Below are 24,752 nucleotides of genomic sequence, written 5' to 3'. Positions count from 1 at the left end.
ATATACATATATAAAGTATACACACATATATATATATGTAATGTGGTACCCTAATAGCATGAATTTAGCTTATTTTTGTTTAGTAATATCGATATATAGATTTGGAGCTAAATTTGAAATTATCAATACATATATGACAAGGAAACATCAAGGCCTGTTACACAATCGAACTAGTATTATTAATGGTACATACTTGTATCATCATGACGTGATAGTTGAGGTCAAGACCAAATTTTAACTTTTATTTAATGTTTAATAAATATAATTCAAAAACAGTACATTAAATATCAATGTATGTGCATGTATGCAATGTGTACAATTTATCCAGTACCGATATTTGTTTAAATATTTCGCTAAATAAAATTAATACATATATTTAACATACTTTCAACCGTTCAAGAGACGATCATGTTTGATGATCGATAACATTTTGATATCTTAATATCAAATATTCAGCAGCCAGTGTCATCTTTTGTATGTTACGATGTAATCCATGTAAATGCTTCTTAAAAGACTGTGCAGTAGCACTAACATCGTTCTCATTTTCCGCTCCAAAATTATTTTCAATAAAAGTATCGGATTCTGAATTAGAGGAAGTATAGATACTTTGCATACTATACATCGACGTACTACTCGAACTCCTAGCGCGTTTTAATTTTTCTGCTGACACAACAAAATCATTCTCTGTTTCTTGAAAATTATCCATACAATTCTGTGACCATAAGATCTCGACTTTCATTTGACTAATGACGTTATAAAGGTGATACAAATTGGTATTAGCCAAAGTTGCGTTGATAATAGAACTACGTTTGTCCCCTAACTGAAGCCTATCCTGTGAATCGCCTACTGTTAAATCTAGAAGTCGACTGGGAATTAAAATCGTATTTTCCATCTCACACACTGTTTGAATAAATCGTTCCATGCTATTCAAAATAGAATTATTGCTAAATCCAATAACATCATGTTTGGCTAATTTTTGAAGACTTGCCCTAAAACAGAAGTATAGATAGTGATAGTGATTATAGGGAGCAAGTGAAAACATTATTGATTACTTCATAATTCAATGATTATAACGCATTTATCGATTAATGAACATAAAACGCATGTATTGTAACGTTATTTCAAAACATGTATAAGTATTGTATTAATTGAGTCGGTGTTATTAAATTGTGAAAAAAATGGCTGAGTAATTAATAATTTTGTCTACATCGAACTTTCTATTTCAAATTGATTTTGCAATAAATTTATTTTTATTGTAAATTATTAGTCTGCTGTAGATATAATTTATTATATTATAAAGACTATCACTTACCCCTTGCATGACATTTCACAGTACACTTTAAATAAAATAAAAATAGTAGAATAAACACAATGAAAAGATAACTAATGCATTGGATAAGAGCTCTTACAACAATAATGTGAATGTACCAACTTTACCACTGCAACAGAGTGACAAAAGTAAATTCCAATGAATTCAGTATGATAGGTAATGAAGTAAAGGTTCCCAGGTCATAATAAATATTGAAATTTCCCCCCAGCTACAATTAACATATCCTACTTCCTGCAATATTGTATGATGTTGTAATTCTATACTCTAGAAAAAAAAGATAGACATTTGATCATTATAGAATGCCCCGTAAACTTGAACAGTAATTTAACTGATAGTGATAGGGTTTATACATTTTTCTTGTTTCGTGATCTTGCACTATTGCAAAGGCAATATAAAAAAAATTATTTATCACAAAACAAGCTGTAATTCAAAAGCAAGCAACTAGTGACTTTAGTTTCAATTATGACGATTTATACAAATGTTTGTATACTCTTTTGTATTAAAAAATGATTAAAAAGATTTGCAGAATCTTAAATAATTCTAATTTTTTGATTTCATGAACAATTTCAAATTTCGCTTCTGATTCACATCTCGATATCACTGAATACAAAGCTAAGTTCATGCGATAGCGTAACAACATCGTGTTTATATATATATATGTCATATCATACATGCAGTAATATGACATATGTATAACTGTGGTACCACTCTTTATCTTATCGATATAATCAACCAACGGTAATTAATTATTATCTTTATTATCTTTAACAGATTCTTGTTTAAAATTTATGCACAGTATAAAGTAAGTTAGGCAATTGTTGTAAATGAATACATGTATTATGAATAAAATGATATAAATACTTGTTGGAACATTTTGTTAGAGTTCATAAAGTTGTAAAGAGTAATGGTTATAAAACGTGAATTTTATTAGGATTATAAATATGCAAGAATTATGAAACGTGAAAACTTGCATTTTCAGATTCTACATGTTTAAAACTACAAAATTACAAATAAAAAAGTTAATAACCTTTGATCCGCTAGATTAAAATTTAACCTTATTTGTTTTTACTAGATTACCCCTGAAGGAAGAATAAACACTATACGAAATATCATTATATATGCTAATATGGCTCTTACAAATATATCTGGTATTCCGGATAAACACTGGCAACCACCATTCGTAGCATTTGAAACAACGCAAGTATATACTAATTACCACTTTTATTTCTTTTTTGTTCTTTTTAATTTTGCAAAATATAATAATAATTGTAAAAATAAGAAAGTATATTACCATATTATGATATTTTAATTCAATTATTATGCAAATATTTCTATATTATTATAATCTTCTTTTTTACAGTATGGGTGAAATAGTGATAGAACTCTATTGGAAACATGTACCAATTACTTGTAGAAATTTTGCTGAACTTACACGACGTGGTTATTATAATGGAACAAAATTTCACAGAATTATTCGAGATTTTATGATACAAGGTATCATATTGATTTAGTTAACAACTTCCGCTCATATTAGCTCAGAAAGTTTGATATTTTATTTTGTTTTAGGTGGTGATCCTACTGGAACTGGGAAAGGTGGTGTGTCTATTTATGGAGAATGTTTCGATGATGAAATACATGATGATTTAAAACATACCGGTATGTTTATATATTTAACACAAATATCTTTATTTTTATGATTTATAAAAACTTGTGGGAATGACAAAATTATAATCTGATATTGTCATAGGATATTTCAATAAAACTTATATTAATATGTACCATTATCAAGTTTAATATTCTATGGAAAAAAAAAATATTGGATTTAGGTGCTGGAGTTGTTTCCATGGCTAATTCAGGACCAAACACTAATGGATCACAGTTTTTTATTACATTAGCACCAACACAGTGGCTTGATGGAAAACATACAATTTTTGGTAAGTAAGTTTTAAAAATATATTTTGCGAATTATTCAATTTATGATCGTTCAAAATATTTTTGCTGTTCTAATGATACAGAACAGAGAATGCAAATTATAGTTAATCATAGAAATTATAGATATTGGTGTTTCAGTTTAACATTGTACTTTAATAATTGCAAACATCAAAGAGCTTAAAAATATTTTTATTCTTGTTTACATTTTTTCTTTTTCATTAACAGGAAGAATCCATTCTGGTATGACAATAGTGAAAAGGATTGGATTAGTGGAAACTGATAAGAATGACAGACCCGTTGATGACATAAAAATTGTAAAAGGATCCATAAGGAATGCATAATAAAGTAAACATACTTTTGATGGTCTGTATTTATTACTTTTAAAACTTGCCTGCAACATAATATTTTGTACGTAATAAAATATCGATCACATCTTTGTACTAGATTCTAAAATTCACTTTTTTCACTAGTCGTACTACTCATATGGTACATGTAAGTTTACGATACAAAAGATACGTTTATAAAGAAAAGGTAGAACATTCAGACTCACCCCATTCAAGCTTAATTTTTATTCTCAGTCACTTTGATGTTGTCCTTCGAAGAATGCATACTGTCAATTTTCTTGTATATGTGTATCACCTGTGTATAGAACAGATGCTTCGTATGTAGCACAATTTAACATTCCGCCTATCATCGTGTAATTTGTATTCTAATAATAGAGTGTAGAATGCTTTGATTATAATTGCCTATGCTTTTACACTTTGTATTGATAGTTTAGCCAAATTAGTAGTACCATAACAGAGTATATTACGACATAACACATTTCTTCATATTTACATATAATTATTACATATAATCTATGTAACTTAATGGTATAATATGCTATTAAAGTATTCTAAATTTTTACCTTAATGTTTTTGCTGATGAAATAGGCATGCAAATATGCCAGAATTACAGGCACAATGTACCAGGCGGAATGTAACTGAAAAAATAGTCATAATTTAGATAAATACGATTTTTAATATATATTTAAACTAAATTATTTTTTTGTTCGTTCGATCGTTCGTAAAGCATTTGGATCTTCGATCGCGGTTCGACAAGCAATTTAAGTGAGATAGAGAACCTTTTATTGTATGTAGTATTATCTTCCATAGGAGTGACTGGAAGTTGGTAAGGAGGTCTCTCACTCCATGGTTTTTCAACTTTATCCGCACACTCTACAGGCTGATAACTCAGCTGCATGACAGTTTCTGCTTCCATTGGAACATCTGGTAAGCAGCATGTACGTACTGGTGCGTAATTATGAATAGGTGTTAACGATTTAAGATCATTCTCTAAATAAGAAAGTCTGTAAGTAGTACAACCTGTAAACAATCAATCAAACGATCAAACTTTGTAGATTTATATTATAATAAAGGATAATAATGTTAATATTATCTATTAAAAAATGTTAATAAATAAACCAATATTGCTGCTGTTTATTAAAATAGACGATGCATTTGTAATACGTGCATTCGATAGGTGTACACGCAGGAACAAGGTTATCTGCGCGACGAGCATCTGGTTCTAATGGTATATTCTTCCATGTATAATCGTGTTTTTGCGTGGTTACCTCTTGTATGGGCCCTCTACCTAAAAATTGTTTATCGCAAGGTATAATCGGTGGATCTTGTTTAACACACCAGTTGCCCAAGAAACTCATCTGAAATATTATACATATGTTACATATTCGTTATTATATATACATATGCATATACACATACTGAAATGCTGAAATGAATACATATATGACTTGTACAAAATATGACTTTTAGTGTCTTTTAAGACAATTTAAAAAACATTAAAATATTTAAATTTCATATCTTACATACTCGATGAACGGTATCATAAGATAGAGAACAAGGCGAAAACTGAATATTGTTAGGTTGCCGAATAGGAGTTCGCTTATCTCCTCCACAGCCAAAGTAACTCAGACGATAAGTTGTGTTATCCTCGGTGCAACAACCAGCATTTAGAATGTTATCAGTTGGCTGAAGTATGATTGGTGAACGTCTTTTTTCCGAATGTGGCCAATAACTTAATTTGTAAGTTGTGCACCCATCCATCGGCTCGACAGGTGGCGAATATTCTTTTCTCTGCCATAAAGGTTCTTCCTAAAGAATACAAGAATAGAAGAAAGTATTGTTAGAAAAATATATAAAAATGCGTATACATTGTACGCTGAACAATAGTTTTTCCGTGAAAGCGCATCGCTGGTTTTACCATGTATTATCCTTCGTTTGCAAAGCCAGACAAAGACTGGCTTGTTATGATAATACAAAATATCACATCTAAGATAATATGCTTACTACCTTCATAGATTCATTTGGCCAATAACTAAGTTTGTACGTTGTATGGTCTTCCATTGGAATATCTGGTTTAACATATTTTCTTATAGGAGCGTAAGATAGCGCAGGTAGATTACAACCAGACTGATAGTAGCTTAATTTATATGTTGTATCATCTGAAACATCAAATTTCGTACCAAAGTTGTAATTAATTTGCAACGGTACACCGTTACGGTACAAGCCGAGTCTTGAATTTTGTTAGAGTTTGTTGTGTAGGGTTGTTAGATCTCTACGGGACAAGTAGAAGATAAACGTAAAAAATTGAGAAGGGAAGATATTTTATGTAAGAATAGAAACAATGAACGTGAAACGCATACATATATATATCCAGTATATAGTATAATGCATTTAACATTTGAATTAGTATTTACATGTAACAACTTCTAATGCTGCTTGTATTTACCGAGTAACGGTGCAGGTGCACAGTATAAATTATTCTCTGCTTTATAAGGTTCTATTTGTGGTATAGACTTCCACGTATAGTCATGTTTTTGAGTCGTAACATCCTGTATAGGACCTCTACCGAGCCATTGTTTCTCACAAGGTATACAGGGTGATTCAGGTTTCACACATAAGTGTTCAAAATAACTGTTCTGAAACATGTCGAAAATTTGTGCAGATATTACGCATGAAAGAAATATCGAACAAAATTGAAAAGCTCAAATGGCTAATCGATCTCAAGCGAGGATCAATAGATCTTTACAATGAAAGAGCGACGAACGCGTGTATGATGACCCTATTAGGGCAAAGGGATTTGATGTACATTACTCGGTTACAAAAAATCATATAGTTTTGAATCCTGCATCGAATAAAAAATATATTTCCCACTTTAAGGATATTATTATTTTTTACGTCTTACTTTATATGTTGTTTCGTCTGATATTTCACCATCTCCGGTCGCTAACCAATTTCGAGGCAGGATAGGATCCACAGGAGCACTCGGGCACTCCCAATAGGAGAGTCGGTATGTAGTGTTATTATCCATTGGTATACCTGATTTCCAATAATGCTGAAATAATATTTGTTAGGTGAATTGTATTATAATAAAGTGTTATCAAGGAAAGAAAGAAATGTCTAAGGAGTATAAACAAGTGTGTAAGAAACAACCTGAAATTTAAAAAACTTTTGCAGTTTGCGGATAACGAATGAAGAATACGTAATATAAAGATTATTATTTTAAATTTTTAATGAGGCTTTATACTTACACGGATTGGGGCAAAGGACTTTGGTACCTCTGGTTGCACATATTTCTATAGTAAACGGAATTGTTAAGGCAACGATCGTACAAAATAAAAATAATTATATATATTTTAATCGTACTTACATAGCATGTACGTTGTGGAGTTGTACAACAGCAGCAGCAGTTACAGCAATCATCGTGATTTATCTAAAAGACAGTAAGCAAAATGTTTTTCTTAGTTTCGAATATTTAATATTATTTTGCCGGATTATTTTGCATATATGCAAATGCTTCAAACATTAAAATATGACATATAGCATTGTTTCTACTCTTGCAATCATGGAAATTAAATTATTTCGGTATAAACCCTAAAAATAATTTCAAGCATTCTTTAATTGTAAAATTGATAATCGTTAAAAATCTGAAATATAGATGAAAGTTTTATTTGAGGAAATGATATTTCATATGCATTAACCTAATCCGTTCCAAAGTTTCATTTTAACTTACCTTAATTTTACTTCTTTCCTCAATAACTGATTGTCGTTGTTGTTGTTGTTGCTTGCACTCAGGCCTACGATGCGTTGTAATGTTAAGAAATATCGTTATTTCCAATAAATTAAATTTCAATGCAATTTATTATTTAAGATATTATATCAGCTCACGGATTGATAGTACAGATCTGCATGATGATAACGGCTTTTCATAATAGGAAATAGCGTTGCTTTCTGAAACTGAAAGAATAAAATATATTTTCATTTAATTAAACGATTAAAAAATATTAATATCAAAAAAGAAATAGTGGACGATTATATCAGAAGTCAGTGGTTTTATATTATATCGCATTGTAAAAAGTTCATACCATAGTAGGCTATGAAACGATTTGCCATAATTCTTTAAGTTACGTTATAAATGAAATTGTACGATGAAATTTTGTAATCAAAAGTTCCTAGCATCGACAAATTTGTTGAACGTTCAGGTACAATTATTGCTCTCGCTTCTTTTTTACAACGGAAAGAAGTACAATTTGTCAGTGTATAAAATTACAACATGCTACTTGTATCATTTATCGTTTCTCCTATTAAACGTACGATACCCGAGCGTTTAATCATGAAATAATACGTAAAAGTCAAAGGAAGGCAATTAACATCCGCTGCGTAATTTTCACGGAAGGCCACTTTTGCGATACTCTTGAAAAGTAGAGGGTTCAGGCAATCGAGTCGCTTTTGCAATTTGCTATTCGAGAAAAAAATAAATAAAGAATTTGTTCAGAAAGAACGATTGCGTAGATTTTACAATGAAAATGATTTGTTTATCAGAATGAACGAGGACGCCTGACGCTCAATAAATACCGATGAGTGTACCGACCGGTTCTTTGGCAAAGGGATACGCGAGATCTGAACTCTGATTCACACTGTATGGAAGCCAGAGCGTTTCGCTTCCTCCTCTAAATTCGGGAAGTACGTTCCAAAAACTAAACGAGACACGAGAAATTTGGCCACTCGCCAAAAGCCCTGTGTAAACAGGGCGGCAAACAACAGTGGCAAAGTAATGATATGCGATTAAACTCAACGCGAATTTTACTTTCCTTATAGTTACCATATGGAATACGCACGATTTAACGAATTACAGAGTTCGCAGTTTTAATGTTTAAAACGTACATATTGGGAGAGAAAGAAAGATATCGAAGTTTATAACTGGGAATATTAGTTGACTATCAATTTATAGAACGTTTTTGTTGTTTTAGTCAAATTACTGAAAAGTAGAGCTGCATTTTTATTGCAGCAGCCTCTTCTGTTGATAACTGACACTATAAGTTATATGTAAAAGACGATGATTTGTCCAATCGGTAAGTGCGTTGTCCAAGAAACTCACAACTGGTGAAATTGTAACTTTACTTTTCTATCTCATTCTGAGTAATTTCTTCGGAGTTCTTTAAAATTAAACCTGTAAATAATAAGAACGTACTTAATTTTATTTTGCAAGTACTATTTTTCTTACTAACAAAATTAACAACATAGTATGGATATACGTACGTATATGATATGTATACGTTTAACATTTTTCTTTAAAACGTAATGGACTGGAAAATAACTTGATTTCTCGCTTGTTATAATAAAGACTCAAGTATATAAAAAAGTAAGTAATTTCCACATTACTATGTACATAACATGTTGTAGTAAGTAATTAATGTTTACGAATTGTGATTTCGTTGTGTGAATCTATAAAGAAATAAATTACGTTTAAGTGTAATCTGTTTAAAATATTTAAGACTTTTGTTTATAGAAATTAGAAAAAGGTAGATCAAGATATGAACAACTATACCACATATATATGATATTGAATTGGCCACTTTTTGTATGAAACAGAATAATTAGGAATATATATCATCGCCGTTTTGCGTTTTGAATAAATATGTTTTGCTCTTGTTTGTATTGTGTAACAATTTGGCAATAATTTCAATATTTTCCTACTAATGTTTGCTATATGGTTGCAATATGTTTGTAACATGAAACCACCATCGATACTACGATAAAACTTTTTTGATTTTAAAGATCAGAAAAGGTTAGTATATTATAATGGTACTATGTATTTATAGTACATCGATTAGATTATTTTTTCAACAATTACATTTTAGATTTCTATCGAATTTTCAGTGAAATTTATATTCGTATATTAAAGTGAATTTATAAAACTATTTTATATTCTTTACACAATGCAAAAGAAAATAAAATATGATAATGAACTAGAGAAGAAAGCAAAAGTACTTTCGATATTTTCTAGAATCAAATTATTGCGACATATGTATATTCAATATTCCAGTATTGTTTATGGGAAGTAGAACGTTGTTGGCTATGTTAGGTAAAAAGCAAAAAGTATCAAAGCTCGATAGCTTATCAAAGCTTACCGTGAAATACAGAGAGCAATATGTAACGCGTTATTGAACTATACGTACGTATGATTTTAAAATTATTCCGTAAGCAGATTATTTCTGTCACAATATCGGCTGACGAATTTGAATCATAATAACTATGCGATAGTTATCGTCTGCGATGACATCTACTGGGAGTGTTGCGCGTGTAGCGACGCGCATGCGTATTCTACATCGAAACATACACCTTGTATAAATAGAGGTGGTGAAAGTTCACGCGGACAGTTCGCTGTGAGTAACAGTGTCGCGAAATTTGTTGGTGTACTAGTGTATCTTCTTTGCACGCAGAGAAAGGTTACATAGACGAGTCGTTGACTCTGTGTGATCTTCCAATCTATTCGCGTCAACGTATTATTACAAACTTCTCAGATCTTTCCCAATAAAAGTCTGATCCTCCGATCGATTCAAAGTACTAGAGAAGAACACAAAAAAGACAAAAATTACAAACAAGAAAAAGAAAAAAGGCGACATGCCAGCCGACGTAGCGATGCATACTAACTTCCTGCAATTCAACCAGTCGAGCCTGAAGGACTCGAACGTGGATTCTTGCTGGAACACCGAGAACATGAGCGGTTATATGACCTTGATGAGTCCGAATGGTCATCGCCAAGGCGTGCAAGTGAAGGTCTACCGGACGAGTGTCGAGCATTTCGCCGTAATTTATCCACAGAAAAAGGTGTGCAGACCTTTGGGCGTGTTGAACTTGAGGAATACAATGATCGAACGTTATGGGGAGGAAGGATTTCTGGTAAGACAGAAAGGTTTCGATTCGCCAATTGCGTTAACCTTTCTCATGGAAAACAAGAAGGAGCTCGATTACTGGGTGATGGCCTTCACCGCAAGAACGAGCCCTCTGATGCATCAGAGCAGTCTGCCGATCGTCGAGGAGGAAGAAGTCTAAGGATGATTTCCCACGTAGCCAGCACGTCGTGTCACATGTACCAGTGTCATTCACACGACGAGCGGCCGAAAGCCGCGAAATCGATCGATCCTTCTCCATCCCTTGGTAAGAAAGCTCGACAAAACGAAGAGTATTAATTTATTATATTCGGCTTCTGCATCTTCTCGACCCAACATATTTTCAACTCTCTATGTGTGACATATTCCATATATAATTTGAGAGCTGGTTTTCATCCGTTTGTAACGAGAGAGTTGCTCTTCCGGATTCCAGAAATATCCAAATATTGACGGAATTGAGACAACACCGGTCGTGGACCGACCTAATCCAGATTGGTGTCGAGAAAAAAAAACAGGTCATAGTTTAAAAATGTACGACGACTTGATTTATTGGGACACCTTAGCACGTTGATTAGACGTCGAGTTCTATCAACGACAAAATGTCATCGACACGCGCGTATTGCGTTAAAAGGGTCCAGAGAATTATGGCGCGAGGCCATGTTGCCAGTAGGCTCTAACAACCAAGCAGCATCATCGATCCTAGCCAGCTGTGACCAATCGCAGGCGTTCCTTCTAGCCGGTGCACCAAGCAGGCTTCAAGGGAGACAAGGAGACACGAAGGAGGATCAAACTCCGTAAGGAGAAGAGTAAACGAGAAAGAGGAATACGGAAGGCAAGAGAAGCAGGGAGGAATAAAAAGGAGGAGGAGGAGGAGGAGGGAGATGAGAGTTTCTCCCATGAGACTACCTACGCGGACTGTGCATACTAGTGTGATTCCTCTTCTCTTTCTCTGTGAAAATAACCGTTAACTTTGACCTGGCAACCGCGAGCTACCGCGGTTATGCTCTACCGATCACCAGTTAGAAAGAACTTCCAGGTGATTCGGTCGAGTGAGAGAGGGTCGAAATCGAGCCTCCGCTATAACAGCCGCTTGCAAGACTCAAACGACTTTTCAGTATCGAATCGAACCTGATCTCGAATCCTTGTAGATATCGAAATCCTGTTGGACAAACCAAGAAAATATCGAACAAACGAAGCAGAACCACCGAATTATTTTTTCTTTCGTCTTTTTACCTTTTGTAAAGAATTCGTTCGGAAATACCCGATGATTAGCCAAGCGTATCACATCGATTCAATTGATAATTATCGATGCAATTAAAATTAAAATACCCTTAATATATATTGAATTGTTTGAAATAGTCACATTTTGAAATGGATATATGATTGCGATTGATCGAGCTGCCAATTAACAATACATATCGATCGGTATGATATTCATTTATCATTTGTAGATAAAACAAGCGGAAAATCTCTTTCCGTAAATTCATGAATTGACTATGAATTTCTGTTAAATGTCACGTATAATCAAAGTACGATATTTATAAAAAGAAACGAATAATTTCAGAGGCAGACAGCTTTCTAATTTATAATACAACCCAATTATTTTTTACACGATCTCATATATTGTGTGATGAATGATACTTCATTATGTAGGTTATATCGATAAAACAGTTAATGAATAACCATTAGATTATGTCAGGTTATGAAACTGATTTCATTCGTAACTTATTATAATCCAATAACGAATTGTCAGGCAATTAAAAAACTGAATATCACCGAAATAATTAAAAGCCTTCCCTCAATAAAATTGATTAATTTTTAAGATTGTATCTACAACTCACCTGCATCATTTGTTATGGTTTTATCATTTGTTAAAAAGTACTTGAAAGTTTTCATTGGACTTAATCGCACCATCTTCGATGCAGATCAACAAATTCAAATCATTCGTATAATTAAAATATCATTTTCCAGTTCAGATAGGATCAGATTCGATCGAATATACGGCAAACGTATCATTTACCCGTAGAACGAAATTACACGCCGTCGAGAGGCACACATCGTCAAGGCGATTTAAAGGAAAAAGGAATCGTACTCGCTGCGAAATGCTGTCCAAAGACATTTATCATTTTCGTTCGAACGCGTTATTTAAGACAAGATATCCGAACAGTTGTGTTCGGTACGACCATTCGGCGTGACTGGTCGAGATCTCGAAGCATTTGTAAATCGATATTGTCTCGGACCGTTGATATAACTATCGTTTCATGGTAAATTTTAAGATTGTCTGTGATATTACGTAGACGATGGCGTCATAGTTACAATAGGCTTCAAAGTAGTGTGTACGGTGTTATGTTATAGCGACCAATGCATGGTGAAAATAAAAGTCGAATGAAATCATTCACAGGATCCTGGAAGAGTTAGTCATCGTCTAATACGTTTCGTATATTTTCGATTCCTTCGTTATCTATTATATACGTACATACTTTATTTCACGAATCGAGAAACGAAACGAATCTATTATCAGTGTAACGATATGGCATTCGTTTCCTTTTTTAATTTTGTTCTTTTTGTAAATACTAGGCGAATTTTTTATGTATAATACATATATAAGTTGAAGTATATATTGTAATTAAGTTTTCTGTCAATTCCTATTGAGTTTATCGTTATGACCCTGTATAGATATGTACGTCCCTTGGAGAGTTTTTTGATAAAATTTGCATGAACTACCGGCAACAATCTATTTCCAAGTTCTTCCGTTTAGAGCGATATACAAACCAATTATTGTAGTTTCATGTTCGCATTAATCAAACATATATATCGTATATATATGTCTGTACATGCATGTGTATATATATATATATATATATATATATATATATGTATACATATACATACATATGTACGTGCAACAATTACATCTTTGTATATAATAAGAACTTTACGTATAATATAACTTATATTATACCTGACATGCATATATATATAGCATAAAAAGAACGTTTGAATTGAAAAAGGGCATATTATATAATAAAGATCGCTTTTTCTCACTGATACTGTTTTAAATTCTCCTTAATATATATCCGTACCTTCCTTTCTTTTTATATTCGCAAAGAATTTCATAGCAAAAGATAGTAATTTATTCTTTCGTTTAAGAAATAGTGTTATCGAAGTCAAAATTGAACGTACTTCGTGTTCTAAATGCTTTAAACGTTTCGGTAAAATAGAATTTATCGTGAAATGGATGAATTTATTATATTTTAAAAATACGAATTGATTTAAATCTTTATTGCGTTGTTACAACTGTTACAGATTTGATTACAACTGTTTTAGATTTTTTCGTCTTTCGCCTTTCGCGAATGCAGAAAAGGATTGGCGCATTGAATTAAATAAAATTAATGATTTCCAACGACAACGGTGATCCTGCTGCCATTTACGAGAAAAGGTATTCGTTTATCACGATTTGCAGAATAATTCCTTGTAATTGTAAATTAGTATCGATTCAATGGAAAAGATGGATTTTTATTGGCGTAAGCCAATGACCAAATGAGAATAATCAGCCTTAAACTAGATAAGTATGACGTGTTTTGTAGAATGCTGAGCATTTGCTTTTCTTTTTCACGACATTGTGAACAAACTATCGCCAATAAAAAACGTATCGAAGTGGAATACGCTGCCTTAACTCGCATTCTTTCTTTCCAATTTATGATCAGCAATTAATAGTTGTGAGTATAATTATACATTTATGTTACAAGTGATGACCATAGCTTTACTGATAACCAGATAACTAACTGTTCGATACAACCGAAAAAATCAAGTGGTCTTTTTGCTTCATTCTATACGAAGGATACAACTAAGGACATTATAACGTTTAATCAATTTAATTAACATCGTGTTTATCACGAGCGTACATTTCTATGCCAAACATGGCAATGAGAAGCAAGAGCGCAATAAATAAGAAAAGTAAAAGAGAGAAAGACGTCAATAAAGAGATTATTTTTCACAAGGACGATGTTCTTGAATTTTTAGTTATCGGTGTTGTTTTCGAACGGAATTGTGGATTTCCTTGATATGTAAATCGCTCGGTAATGGAAAACAGATATGTATTACACGTTACGTATGTAAATTACGCATATAATGTCAAATCTATTATGTACATTTACTCTTGATTATTACGAAATATTCAATAGAGCAGATGTAGCAAAAACATGTAGTTACGATAGAGAGAGAGAGAGAGATGTATTTTAATTTCTCAAGTGTCTCGTATCAAATTGATTTCGTAATTAACTTGCATAAACAAGTGAAAATTATACGAGTGTAAATTATCGAAATTATCTTATCGTTTTACTTTGGAAGATCAAGGACATACGTACAGTTTCATTTAATAAAACAATATAGATGACCAACATGGTGGAACATGAAAATGGTAACCTTGAAAAAAATGATCTTTATCCTCATAGCTTTTGTTCCTGATAATAAATACGATGTTTGTATTTTGTTACGATGCTACTGAAATTTCAATATGTTCTGTATAATACGTATAACATAATGGTAAAATGCTTTTGCCATAAGCGTTAAAGAAAAGAATAATACAGGTGACCTTGAGAACGTGGAAATAGCAGCCTTGAGAAAAATTACCTTTAGCTTTATCATTTTTCTGTCTGCTACTTTCTCGCAACTTTGAACGTCACAACGGCACTCGAGTGTCACGTTTAGAGCCAGTGCCACAGCCGTGAATTCCATTGAATAAGCTTTATTTTAATCGCATTATCTTATTTTCGATCAATCGCGTTGAACGTTTTATTATTCGATTCGCTCGAAGTTATCGCGAACCGATCGATCTTCAACGTAAAGGTACTTTATGTAACGCTAGAAAAGGTAAGTTATAAACCTGAAATTATACACTTTCACTGTACATAGCGTGACAAGGTCCAACTGTAGAACATGCTCGTTAAATTACGTAGAACTTGAACGTAGTTTCGATAATATTCGCTTGATCTAATTAATTATCGCTCTTCCCGCTTTCTTCTTGTATTCCCATTTCTTACCTATTTCGCAATTTGTTTCCTTGGTTCGCATCGTTCGTTTCTTGAATCTAAACTTAAATGTCTTATCTCGTAGGTTTCGGTATCTTTTTCGCTTGAATATTTTCGCCTTATTCCATCTTGTCGCTTTGTTCTTTGGTACAAGAACCGTGTGAAGATTTCGACATATTAATTAATATCTGCTACTATTCTTTATATCTGTGCGATCAATGTCTATAATAATCTGCCGAAGGATCGTATGAATCTCCTCACAAAGTAAACTATAACGCAGATTAATCCCTTCCCAATGATATCTCCAATCATTGCCAAAGCGAGTTTACAACGAAGCGTAACAAGTGATTAAAAACTAAGTGAAACGTGGCGAAATAGTTCTGTAAACAACGAAACGATATCGATACGCAAAAAACGCTCTATCATAGGTGTTGACAAAAATGAACAAGCGTCAAAACCCATTAAAAAAAAAAAAAAAAAAAAAAAGAGAAATGTGGTAAGATAAGGATTCTCGTAAATTAATGCCATCGCCATCGTTGTGTATAATAAACGTCAACTATGTATAAAGATATAAACACGGCTGCTAATAACAATGATAGTACGAGAGTCATTAACGCATTAACGCGAACCAATGGTACACGACTATGGCAGTCGATAGAAGTAGAACTTGCATTAGGCATGAAAATGTTGGGCATTAGGCAAATGGTATGCTGTGGCGAGCTACGCGTGTTACGCACTTGCTGCTAGTAAACATTCGGAGTAAAATTCAATATGTATGTTAACGTAATGTTTTTCTTGGTCTCATAATACTTGCAAAACGCTTATTTTTCGATTAATGTTAATTTCAATAGCACAGCACCGGATGGATCGACTCTATTCGATGATTCCGTGTTTCCGTATTGTACGTATCGAAGCTTTAGATTACTCAGCAAACACAATCGTTGACCGACGAGTCCACCAGACCGCAATCACGGCTATTGTTCGGTCTTGGGTCGCGTTATCAGAGTGAAATAAACAAGACGCATCTGAAACATGATAAGACAGAAGTGTTTTCTCTCGTATCGAGCATTCGAGTAGTTTGATACATATGTAAGGACAGGCTGGTAAGAATGTAGTAATTTCAGTGGAAAGATGCGGCAGGTCATCGACATAGTTAGAGTTGTATAATTGTAGAATTGTACTGATAAATGAGATTCGTCAAGTTGTGGATGCAATTTCGCAAGAGAAATATTCTTTGTTAACGAATAGGGCAAGAAACACGAGAAAGTGTGTAACGATGTTTAAACAAGAATGTAAATTACTAATTTAGTAGCGATATATCAGTAGACGTTCAAATGATTGTATAATACCTATTTTGCAAGAAAAATACACACACGAGGTTAGATATATTTTTCTATCTCTTGGTTTATTAATCAAACGAAGACTACTTTTCCTCCGACTAGCTTTATCATGAGACTTACTTTCAATATGTTTTCGATTTTATTAATTAGATCGACGAAATATGAAATAGTTATCAATCGTTCGCAGTTATATAACTATGAATTTTTCGTTAATTTTCAAATTATAGTTGCTCTATCACAATTGAAAGAACGCGCAAATTTATGAATCTCCGTTCAAATTTCGTCTGATAAAAATACGTTCGATCTGTTCCACGATCCATCGCACGTTATACAGGGTGGTTGGTAACTGGTGGTACAAGCGGAAAAGGGGGTGATTCTAGGCGAAAAAAGAAGTGGAAAATATAGAATAACAATTTTTCGTTCGAGGCTTTGTTTTCGAGAAAATCGACTTTGAATTTTGGCTCGGTACGCGTGCACTTTATAACGGATCTCACTGTAGATCGTTGTCTCGATGGAAAAATTAAAAAAAGAGAAAAGAAAATTAAAAAAGAATTTTTATTCTACATTTTCGACTTCTTTCTTCGCGTAGAATCAACCCCTTTTCGTTTGTACCACCAGTTACCAACCACCCTGTATAACTATGAATTTTTCGTTAATTTTCAAATAATAGTTGCTATATCACAATTGGAAGAACGCGCAAATTTATGAATTTCTGTTCGAATTTCATCTGATAAGAATACGTTCGATCTGTTCGAAATCATCAAAATCACGGAGCAAACTAAAAAACTTGTAGTACAAATATTCGTATCAGAGTTTAAACGTTTTCGTTTTACGAATAACCATATTGTGACCAATGCAAATATTGCTTAACAATGGATTCATTTTGAAGCTTGAAAATTATTATTCGATTTCGAAGATCAAATGCGAAGAAGCGATTTCATATCGATTGATCTTGAATTGGGGTTTATCATTGAAATTATTGAAAAATATAGTTGATCGTTCTCGTCCTTGTTCTCCATCGTTTTATCGTTTACTATTTCCACATATTTTGCGAAACTAGATGATATCGATCCCTGACCCCTTGTCTTCCGGGTCATTTCGTTGTGAGATTAGAATACCATTTTTTCGTAACATTATCCGTCTCCTTACATTTCCGTGCGTTGCCACTCGTCTTCTCCTGTTTACGTGCGTTTTTGCGCGTCTCTTCCCGTCACTTGGCAAAGACGTAAGTTGTACGTACATAACGCATACACGTACATACGTGCGTATATATATGCACTAACCGACATCTGAAAAGCTTTGAAAGCCTTTCCAAAGAATAAACATCGATGTGGCGAATACTTTAAAATACGTTTGTAAAACATTTGATGTAACAATTTTATTCCATTATTATCGGTGCGTTTGTCGCTGCAAGAGCATCTCGCTGGTTCTACTGTACGCGCATAGTTGGCTAAAATATTAAAAGAAAATTATAACGACGAACCAAGGTCGTTCAATATCCTGTATGAGATAATAATGCGCATATAACGCAATTGGCTAAAAGCTGTTAAAGTTTAAAGGTGAAAGCTTACACCCAATAATTTCTAGCACGTTTTATTAATAAAAATGCAACGAAGCTCGACGTATTATAAAATCCGAGCGTTATCGATGCGCATACGAAGATATTTCGAAATTTTATTTATTCGCTGCATTCAGAGAAGATTCGTCTGTTTCGTGAAAACGATACCCTGAATGATAATAAACGATAATAAATTAATTTACACGGTTTCAGCCAATTATATCTGATCGTACGTTAAAATTACACTTGAAATGTGAAATTTCAATCGACTCCTCCTCCCTACGCGTCAAATTCTCGTTTTTTCTTGCACGTCGCCTAACGCAGAAGATATTTTTTTATGCAAATTTGTATGTCCCTAGGAAAACAAATTGAACGTCTCGAATATTCATAACAAGACAAGAAATGGCTAACGTGTTTTGCCAGAGATATAAATTTGCATGAACAGGCATATCTTACGTATTAAATGATATAAACAAAAAAAGAGAAAAAATATTTAGAATGCAAAGGTGCAAATTATCCGAATAATTTAACAAACATCAGAGCGTAATAACTCTTGAATTAATAATTTCAAGGTACGTATATAAATAACTTTATACTTTCTGTGAAGGACGAAAGATTATGTAGACTAGTACGGTCGACGATACAGGATTTCATTAAGGAGATATCAGATTGTTTGGAAAATTCACATGGAAAATTGAAATACACGTCGAAGGAATATATAAAGTTAACTCACAGACTTTACACGATTTTTTCCCAACAACCTTCTGCTTGATACGAGGATGAGTCACTTTGCTTGATAATACTATCATTCGCAACGAAGTTTTAGTCGCAGAAATTCTGTTCAATTTGGTATTTCAATTCGCTTGATCACTGCTGTTATAGTTATATTTAGTCAGATCGAAGATTTCTTCGTAATCAGATTTCTGTATGGACGCTTCTTATTAGTACGCTTTCGTTCATCTTTCTACTCATTTGCTCGATAACGTCATGAATCATATTATAAATAATGGAAGTTGTCTTAATTCTAATATGTTAGATACGTTAATATATACGTTAATACGTTAATAGATACGTTATAATAGATACGTTAATTTCCCATTGGTCATAGAAAATTCTATATCGATTTGCTACTTCCGAACACCAAGCTTCTGTTAGTCGCGAGTAAATAATTTTTCTACGTTCGGAGTTTTCCAAGATTCGAGAAGCATTGCCACTTTCTTCGCCGCATTTACGTTAAATGGGATTTTTCTTACAGTCAAAGTCGAGGAGACAGGAATTGAACGGAAGAAAATTACGTGAGATCACGTAAGACGTATTGTACGTAGATTTCGTACTGCAAGTGCGTATGTATGTAATGTAAGTGCGAAGATCGTACTTTACGATTTTCCCAAAAAACGTTTTTTCGTTGCGCGAGGAATGGAATTACGTCGAGCGGTAAAAATCAAAAGATTACGTATGATCTGAAAAATTGTATTTTCATGGGAGGATCACGTAGCCAGCGATTAATTCATGTGATAAATTCGTCAAGTTTATCAAACACACATGGTCCACGCGAATGGATCGGTTCGTTGCATTCTCAAACGGAAGAGACACCTAATTATAGACATTTTGTACGAGATGCACACTAAACGCTGAAAAATGTTATCTGTGAACCTGACTTCCTGAAGAAAAATCGTACAACGATCCGTTTGGAATTCCAAGACGTTTGCCAACTTGAAACAAAACGAAGAATAACGTCGTATACAGTGGGACAAATTTCTTCCTACTAATTTTCACATTTGTATCAAAGCCCTTTCTATTTGTGTTCCAAGGAAATGATAGAAAGATCGTGGGAGAAGTTGCACGACTCTGTGCTAACTGGTAGTATGTCATTTCCTACTTCCTTCGAATGAAAGAGATTTATAGCGAAACTTGCTAAGAGATGGAACATGGTATTTGTCGGAATAAAAGAGTTCTCGCTCTGGCGAATATGTGACGAGCGGTAGAAACGAGTGTTGCTGGCACCCCTTGACGACTTGTCCTTGTCGACCTCGAGAGTTACCGGAGAGCATAGACCCTTCGGGTCGTCATGGCGACCAACTAGAGACCCCAAGAAGGCGGTCAAAGAATATCTCGTTCGTCTCCCTTCCGTCTTCGTCGATTAATTTTTGCAAATCTTTCTACCATTCTGCCTGAAAGCTTACAAAATTGCTTCTGCTATCTCTTCCACGACGTTCTTGTCAACTTATGGATTCCACGTTTCATTCGTCATTCTGTTTCCTAATTCTGTTTGTCAATAAAGGGGACGCAAAAAATATCTGATCGCGATAGAACAAGCGTTATTTGCCTGTAAATTGTCTTTCCATTTCATCGAGATTTCTCGTCGAGTTTTGAGGTCTGTTCGGTTATCGCGAGTTCAAATATTGATTTTCCTTGTACCATCTTTACACCGAGTCATCGGAAGAGAATATTTCATCGATAATTTCCATGTTACGCTCCTGATTCTCCGTTGCCTGCGATAATTTTCGTTCTGAAATCTCCGATGTTTAGTTTCCATGCAACGAACGTCTGCTTTCTCTCTCGATCACCGGCATGCGAATTTGGAAACGAACTTATTAAACGCGCGAATAGAAGGTTACTTGAAAAACGAAGTAATTTCGCGTAAAAACGATGAGAGCCTCCCACGCTCTAAAATTACTTATTTTTACTATCGTGGGATACGAGCTTCTTGCATAATGACCTTACCCATTGCGAATACGAGATTTCGTACGGCTACACGTTAGTATACGAGAATAATGTAACCGGAAGGAGAGACCGTCTTCCTTTCCAGAATAAATCGTTCATCTTGTATAATACACGTATAAAAACGCACGATGCGTTTGTTCGTATAATTTCGGTTGAGAAATTCTTTGGAATTATTCTAAAACAGGGAATTTTTAACGACGACAACGATAATCCTTTCTATACGGTATAGTAAGAGATTAAAAGATCGGGCTATTCTAAAATTATCGAAGATGTAATGTCCGTGAGACTCGAAATGTCAACAAAATCCGAGTACACGTCTAAAAAAAGTGTAAAAGTAAAGAAAAATGAAATGCCGTCCCGAAGGTTTCGAAACCTGTCTTTCAAAATCTTGTTACTTTTCTGCCATTCAGTGCGGCAATACGCTGTGATTCGAGATTACGTAACGCTGTTAAAGCAGTTTCACTGCGATGTGTACCGGATTCTGTTATGTCGTATTGTACAACATGATATCGCTTCTTTCACGTAACTATTCGCGCATAATTGATTTTGATTTACATAGAGTACATTTCCATAGAGATACGCTCACAGGGGGTCTGAACGATTCGTATTAGGTCAATTGAGACGACGATTTTAATTCGTTTCGATACGACTGCATGGCAACAAATAATAAAGCCCAGTTGCTGTAACAATAAGACCACAAGCTTCCTGGTACGTTTCCATTGGAAATTCTCTGTTAACCGGTTGCGTTAAGATAATAGCAGTGCCTTTTTTATTCCGACAATTGTCACGGATAATCGTTACTTTTCGTAATTAAAGAGTCGAAGGGAGAAAAATAGAGAATTGTTCGTTTTCAGTGATTTCAAGGTATGCGCGAAGGATTTATAATAACGATAAAACAATCTATAATTAAACGAAGTAATGAGACGAAGGAAAAGAATGCAAGAATTGCCATCGCGCGACGCGCTTCTCGCTTCTTTTTACCAAGCAACTTCGTTTTGCTTTCGTTCTTTGTTCTTTCACAACACACCCGTAAAGACGTTATGTGCGCAGCACGATTCTTGCCACTTGTGCCAAATTTTCACGTGACATCATGCATGCACGCGCTCATTCTCCGAATCGATCTTCATTCGCTATCGATAGCCTAAACATCCGCTCATTTCGCTATCGCTTTACGCACCTTTTCACGCTCCCGTTCTCCTATATCGTTTCCTCGTATATTATTTTCTCGGACGCACGTAACAAGCGATATCTCTGTTTTTCTCGATTCTTCTAGCTGTCCAATAAATAAACAAATTTGCGTTACGTTCGAAGTAACAAAACTTTGGGAAACGTCGAATCAACGAGGAAAAAAGTACGTCGATGTTAATAAACCGTCTGAACGTATTCCTTACTTTTATGATAATAGAATTGAACTTTCTATTCCGTTGTGTTATGTATCCGCAATTAAATTCAGCGTACTTTACCTCTTCGACGGTGTTAATTTCGACACGGTTTAACGGTAATCAATAGCTCATTAAGGGAAGAAACTTAGTGGAAGATTCTTCATCGCTCACGACCGGCTAAGCACGCATTAGGTTCGCTGATTTTATCGATTTTTCAATTTTCTAAAAGCGTTACAGGTCATACAGCGAGGTGTACCTGGTACACTTAATTGACGATGACGATACTCGATCGATGCATCGATTCTTCGACTGACGTCATTACCTATCTCCGGTTATCTAATCCATTCATGGTGTAATTTTAAAGTTCGACACATGTCTCGATGATAACGTAAAGTAAATAAAAGGATGTCTTCGGGATGTTCAGCGTGCAACGGTGGCTGACATAAGCGCGATACGAACGTAACCGTTTTAACGAACGTGATTAACGTCGGTAACTTTTGAAATTAATGAATTTAAAACTGCCGGAAGTTATTTCTACTGTTTACGTGTCTATGTTTTGCGCATCGAGTCACGAAATGTGATTCTTTATGCATACGCGTGTTCACCGTGCGATGTTAGAAATCGCGCGAAGCCGTAACGTCGCGGTCTTTTTTAAGAGATTGAAATCACCAATTTTAGGAAAAATTCGGACCAACGATTAGAACGTAAATTGAATTTTGAGTTATTATTCAAAAATTCTCGCCTCTGTTTTCTAATCACGTAGTTGTCGTATTTCGTTTCGAAGTTATAGTTTCGAGTTTCTCGTTAATATCCTGCGAAACGTGATAGCGAGTTATAAGATACACGTGCTGCGTTGTTGCACATGCATGTACACGTTTAGAATCGCATTCGTCGAGCGCGTGCTTTTTTTTTCTACACGTGATTCTCATGTGTGCACATATACATATAAATATATGTACAAATACGTATGCACTAGATATATGCAAATCTAACGATAAATACACGTAACTCGTATTAGAATAACATCTCGATAGAAACTATAGCGATTTTTCACTTTCGACGATTGACAAAAGCTAAGGATTTACATATTTTCCTCTGTGTCCATAAGATGTAAAAAGTTAGCAATTTTTAAACGATCGAATTTATCCTTCGCTTATATAAGTACGTTTACGGGTAAGAAATATAAATACATTTCTTGTCATTCGTTGGTTGCAAAACAGTTAATTCAACGTGTAGAGTATAAAACTTTGCACGCGTGACTTCCCTTTAATTTTTCAGTCAACGTAAACCGGTTACGTTTGGTTCTAGTTGCACTCTTAACCATGTGATTGGTATTATGTGGGCTGTAATGGATAATTTATCGTTGTGGACGTATGAATTCTTCTAATACGTATCTACGTATATAAATACTTGTATATAAATTAATATGCAACGTAAAATAATTCAAAGAACCGTCTAAAAATTCTAAATTTATATACGTATACGCAAATATAAAATTATTTGTGAGATTAATTTGATTAAAGTTTCTACGATTACGCTTCTACGATTAAACGATTACGCTTAAAGGTATTAGATAGTATTAAGCTATACTTAAAGGTATAAAATAGCCTGCCAACGAAATAAGAAATACAATCTCCAACGTTGCCCATTCACATTGTTCTTTCACAATTGCAAACTGACACGTTCTTAATGTCATCTTACCAATGTCGTTACTTTCTCCATGGGTTACACGCTGTTTCGACACGACGAATATTTGAAAACGTGTAAGAATATTATGAAAACCGTCTAATTATGGCTCTTTCGGCATTTTTATTTCAAGGTGTCGTCGTTCTAAGCCGACCACTTTCATCGTTTCCTAGTCGTTCGTTCGCATCATTTTTCTTGGAATTTCTCTGATACAGGCAGTTTCGTCTCTTTCATCGTCGTTCCAACTGGTCTACTTTACCGGTTTCATTTAGTTTCAAACTTGCACGAATGAACGATACGATTCTTAAATTAATATCCTCGTTACGTTAATTTAGGATTTTTTCCCCGTACTTTTAGATACACGATTTAGTGCTTCCAAACTCGCGTGTCAATTTAGTTGTGAGTGTGCCTTTAAAAACGCGGAATAATCGTAAATTTTACTCGAGACTTAAAGATTTTAAGCACGAGAAATTCTAGACGAAAACTTTGAAACAAAATATTAAAGATCTATATTAAATTTGACGAGGAAAACTTTG

General features: G+C 34.0%; 3 protein-coding genes across 16 annotated transcripts; 1 reads left to right on the top strand and 2 right to left on the bottom strand.

The window, feature by feature from the left end:
• Positions 1 to 232: 232 nt before the first annotated feature.
• LOC117155563 (uncharacterized) lies at positions 233 to 2,438 on the bottom strand. The gene is made up of 3 exons (XM_033331669.2): positions 2,358 to 2,438; positions 1,313 to 1,439; positions 233 to 989 (listed from the first exon to the last, which is right to left on the bottom strand). Exons 2-3 carry the CDS (start codon positions 1,324 to 1,326, stop codon positions 407 to 409), a joined length of 597 nt encoding a protein of 198 aa, XP_033187560.1. The 5' UTR covers positions 1,327 to 1,439; positions 2,358 to 2,438; the 3' UTR covers positions 233 to 406.
• On the top strand, positions 2,409 to 4,698 carry Cypl (peptidyl-prolyl cis-trans isomerase-like 1 Cypl). 3 transcript variants are annotated; one of them, XM_076623587.1, is made up of 6 exons: positions 2,409 to 2,527; positions 2,691 to 2,824; positions 2,897 to 2,986; positions 3,157 to 3,264; positions 3,488 to 3,607; positions 4,417 to 4,698. In XM_076623587.1, exons 1-5 carry the CDS (start codon positions 2,457 to 2,459, stop codon positions 3,601 to 3,603), a joined length of 519 nt encoding a protein of 172 aa, XP_076479702.1. In that variant the 5' UTR covers positions 2,409 to 2,456; the 3' UTR covers positions 3,604 to 3,607; positions 4,417 to 4,698. The 3 variants fall into 3 exon arrangements, with proteins under 3 accessions (XP_076479702.1, XP_076479701.1, XP_033187563.1); XM_076623586.1 differs by having other exon boundaries at positions 3,488 to 3,625; XM_033331672.2 differs by having other exon boundaries at positions 2,410 to 2,531; positions 3,488 to 3,625.
• Positions 3,487 to 9,873, bottom strand: LOC117155562 (uncharacterized). 12 transcript variants are annotated; one of them, XR_013059833.1, is made up of 14 exons: positions 7,689 to 8,622; positions 7,492 to 7,560; positions 7,337 to 7,400; positions 6,974 to 7,036; positions 6,855 to 6,899; positions 6,509 to 6,658; positions 6,053 to 6,242; positions 5,614 to 5,765; positions 5,134 to 5,415; positions 4,775 to 4,964; positions 4,386 to 4,626; positions 4,170 to 4,244; positions 3,813 to 3,901; positions 3,487 to 3,653 (listed from the first exon to the last, which is right to left on the bottom strand). XR_013059833.1 is itself a non-coding variant. In XM_076623584.1 (13 exons), exons 2-12 carry the CDS (start codon positions 7,512 to 7,514, stop codon positions 4,214 to 4,216), a joined length of 1,431 nt encoding a protein of 476 aa, XP_076479699.1. In that variant the 5' UTR covers positions 7,515 to 7,560; positions 7,689 to 8,622; the 3' UTR covers positions 3,487 to 3,971; positions 4,170 to 4,213. The 12 variants fall into 12 exon arrangements, 10 of the variants coding, with proteins under 10 accessions (XP_076479699.1, XP_076479700.1, XP_076479698.1 ...); XR_013059832.1 differs by having other exon boundaries at positions 3,813 to 4,244; XM_076623584.1 differs by having other exon boundaries at positions 3,487 to 3,971.
• Positions 9,874 to 24,752: the final 14,879 nt, after the last annotated feature.

The sequence above is a fragment of the Bombus vancouverensis genome, chromosome 12 (assembly GCF_051014615.1).
Source record: "Bombus vancouverensis nearcticus chromosome 12, iyBomVanc1_principal, whole genome shotgun sequence".
NCBI classification, from domain to species: domain Eukaryota; kingdom Metazoa; phylum Arthropoda; class Insecta; order Hymenoptera; family Apidae; genus Bombus; species Bombus vancouverensis.
The sequence above is the reverse complement of the archived record's forward strand: the minus strand, read 5'-3'. Positions and strand labels throughout refer to the sequence as shown.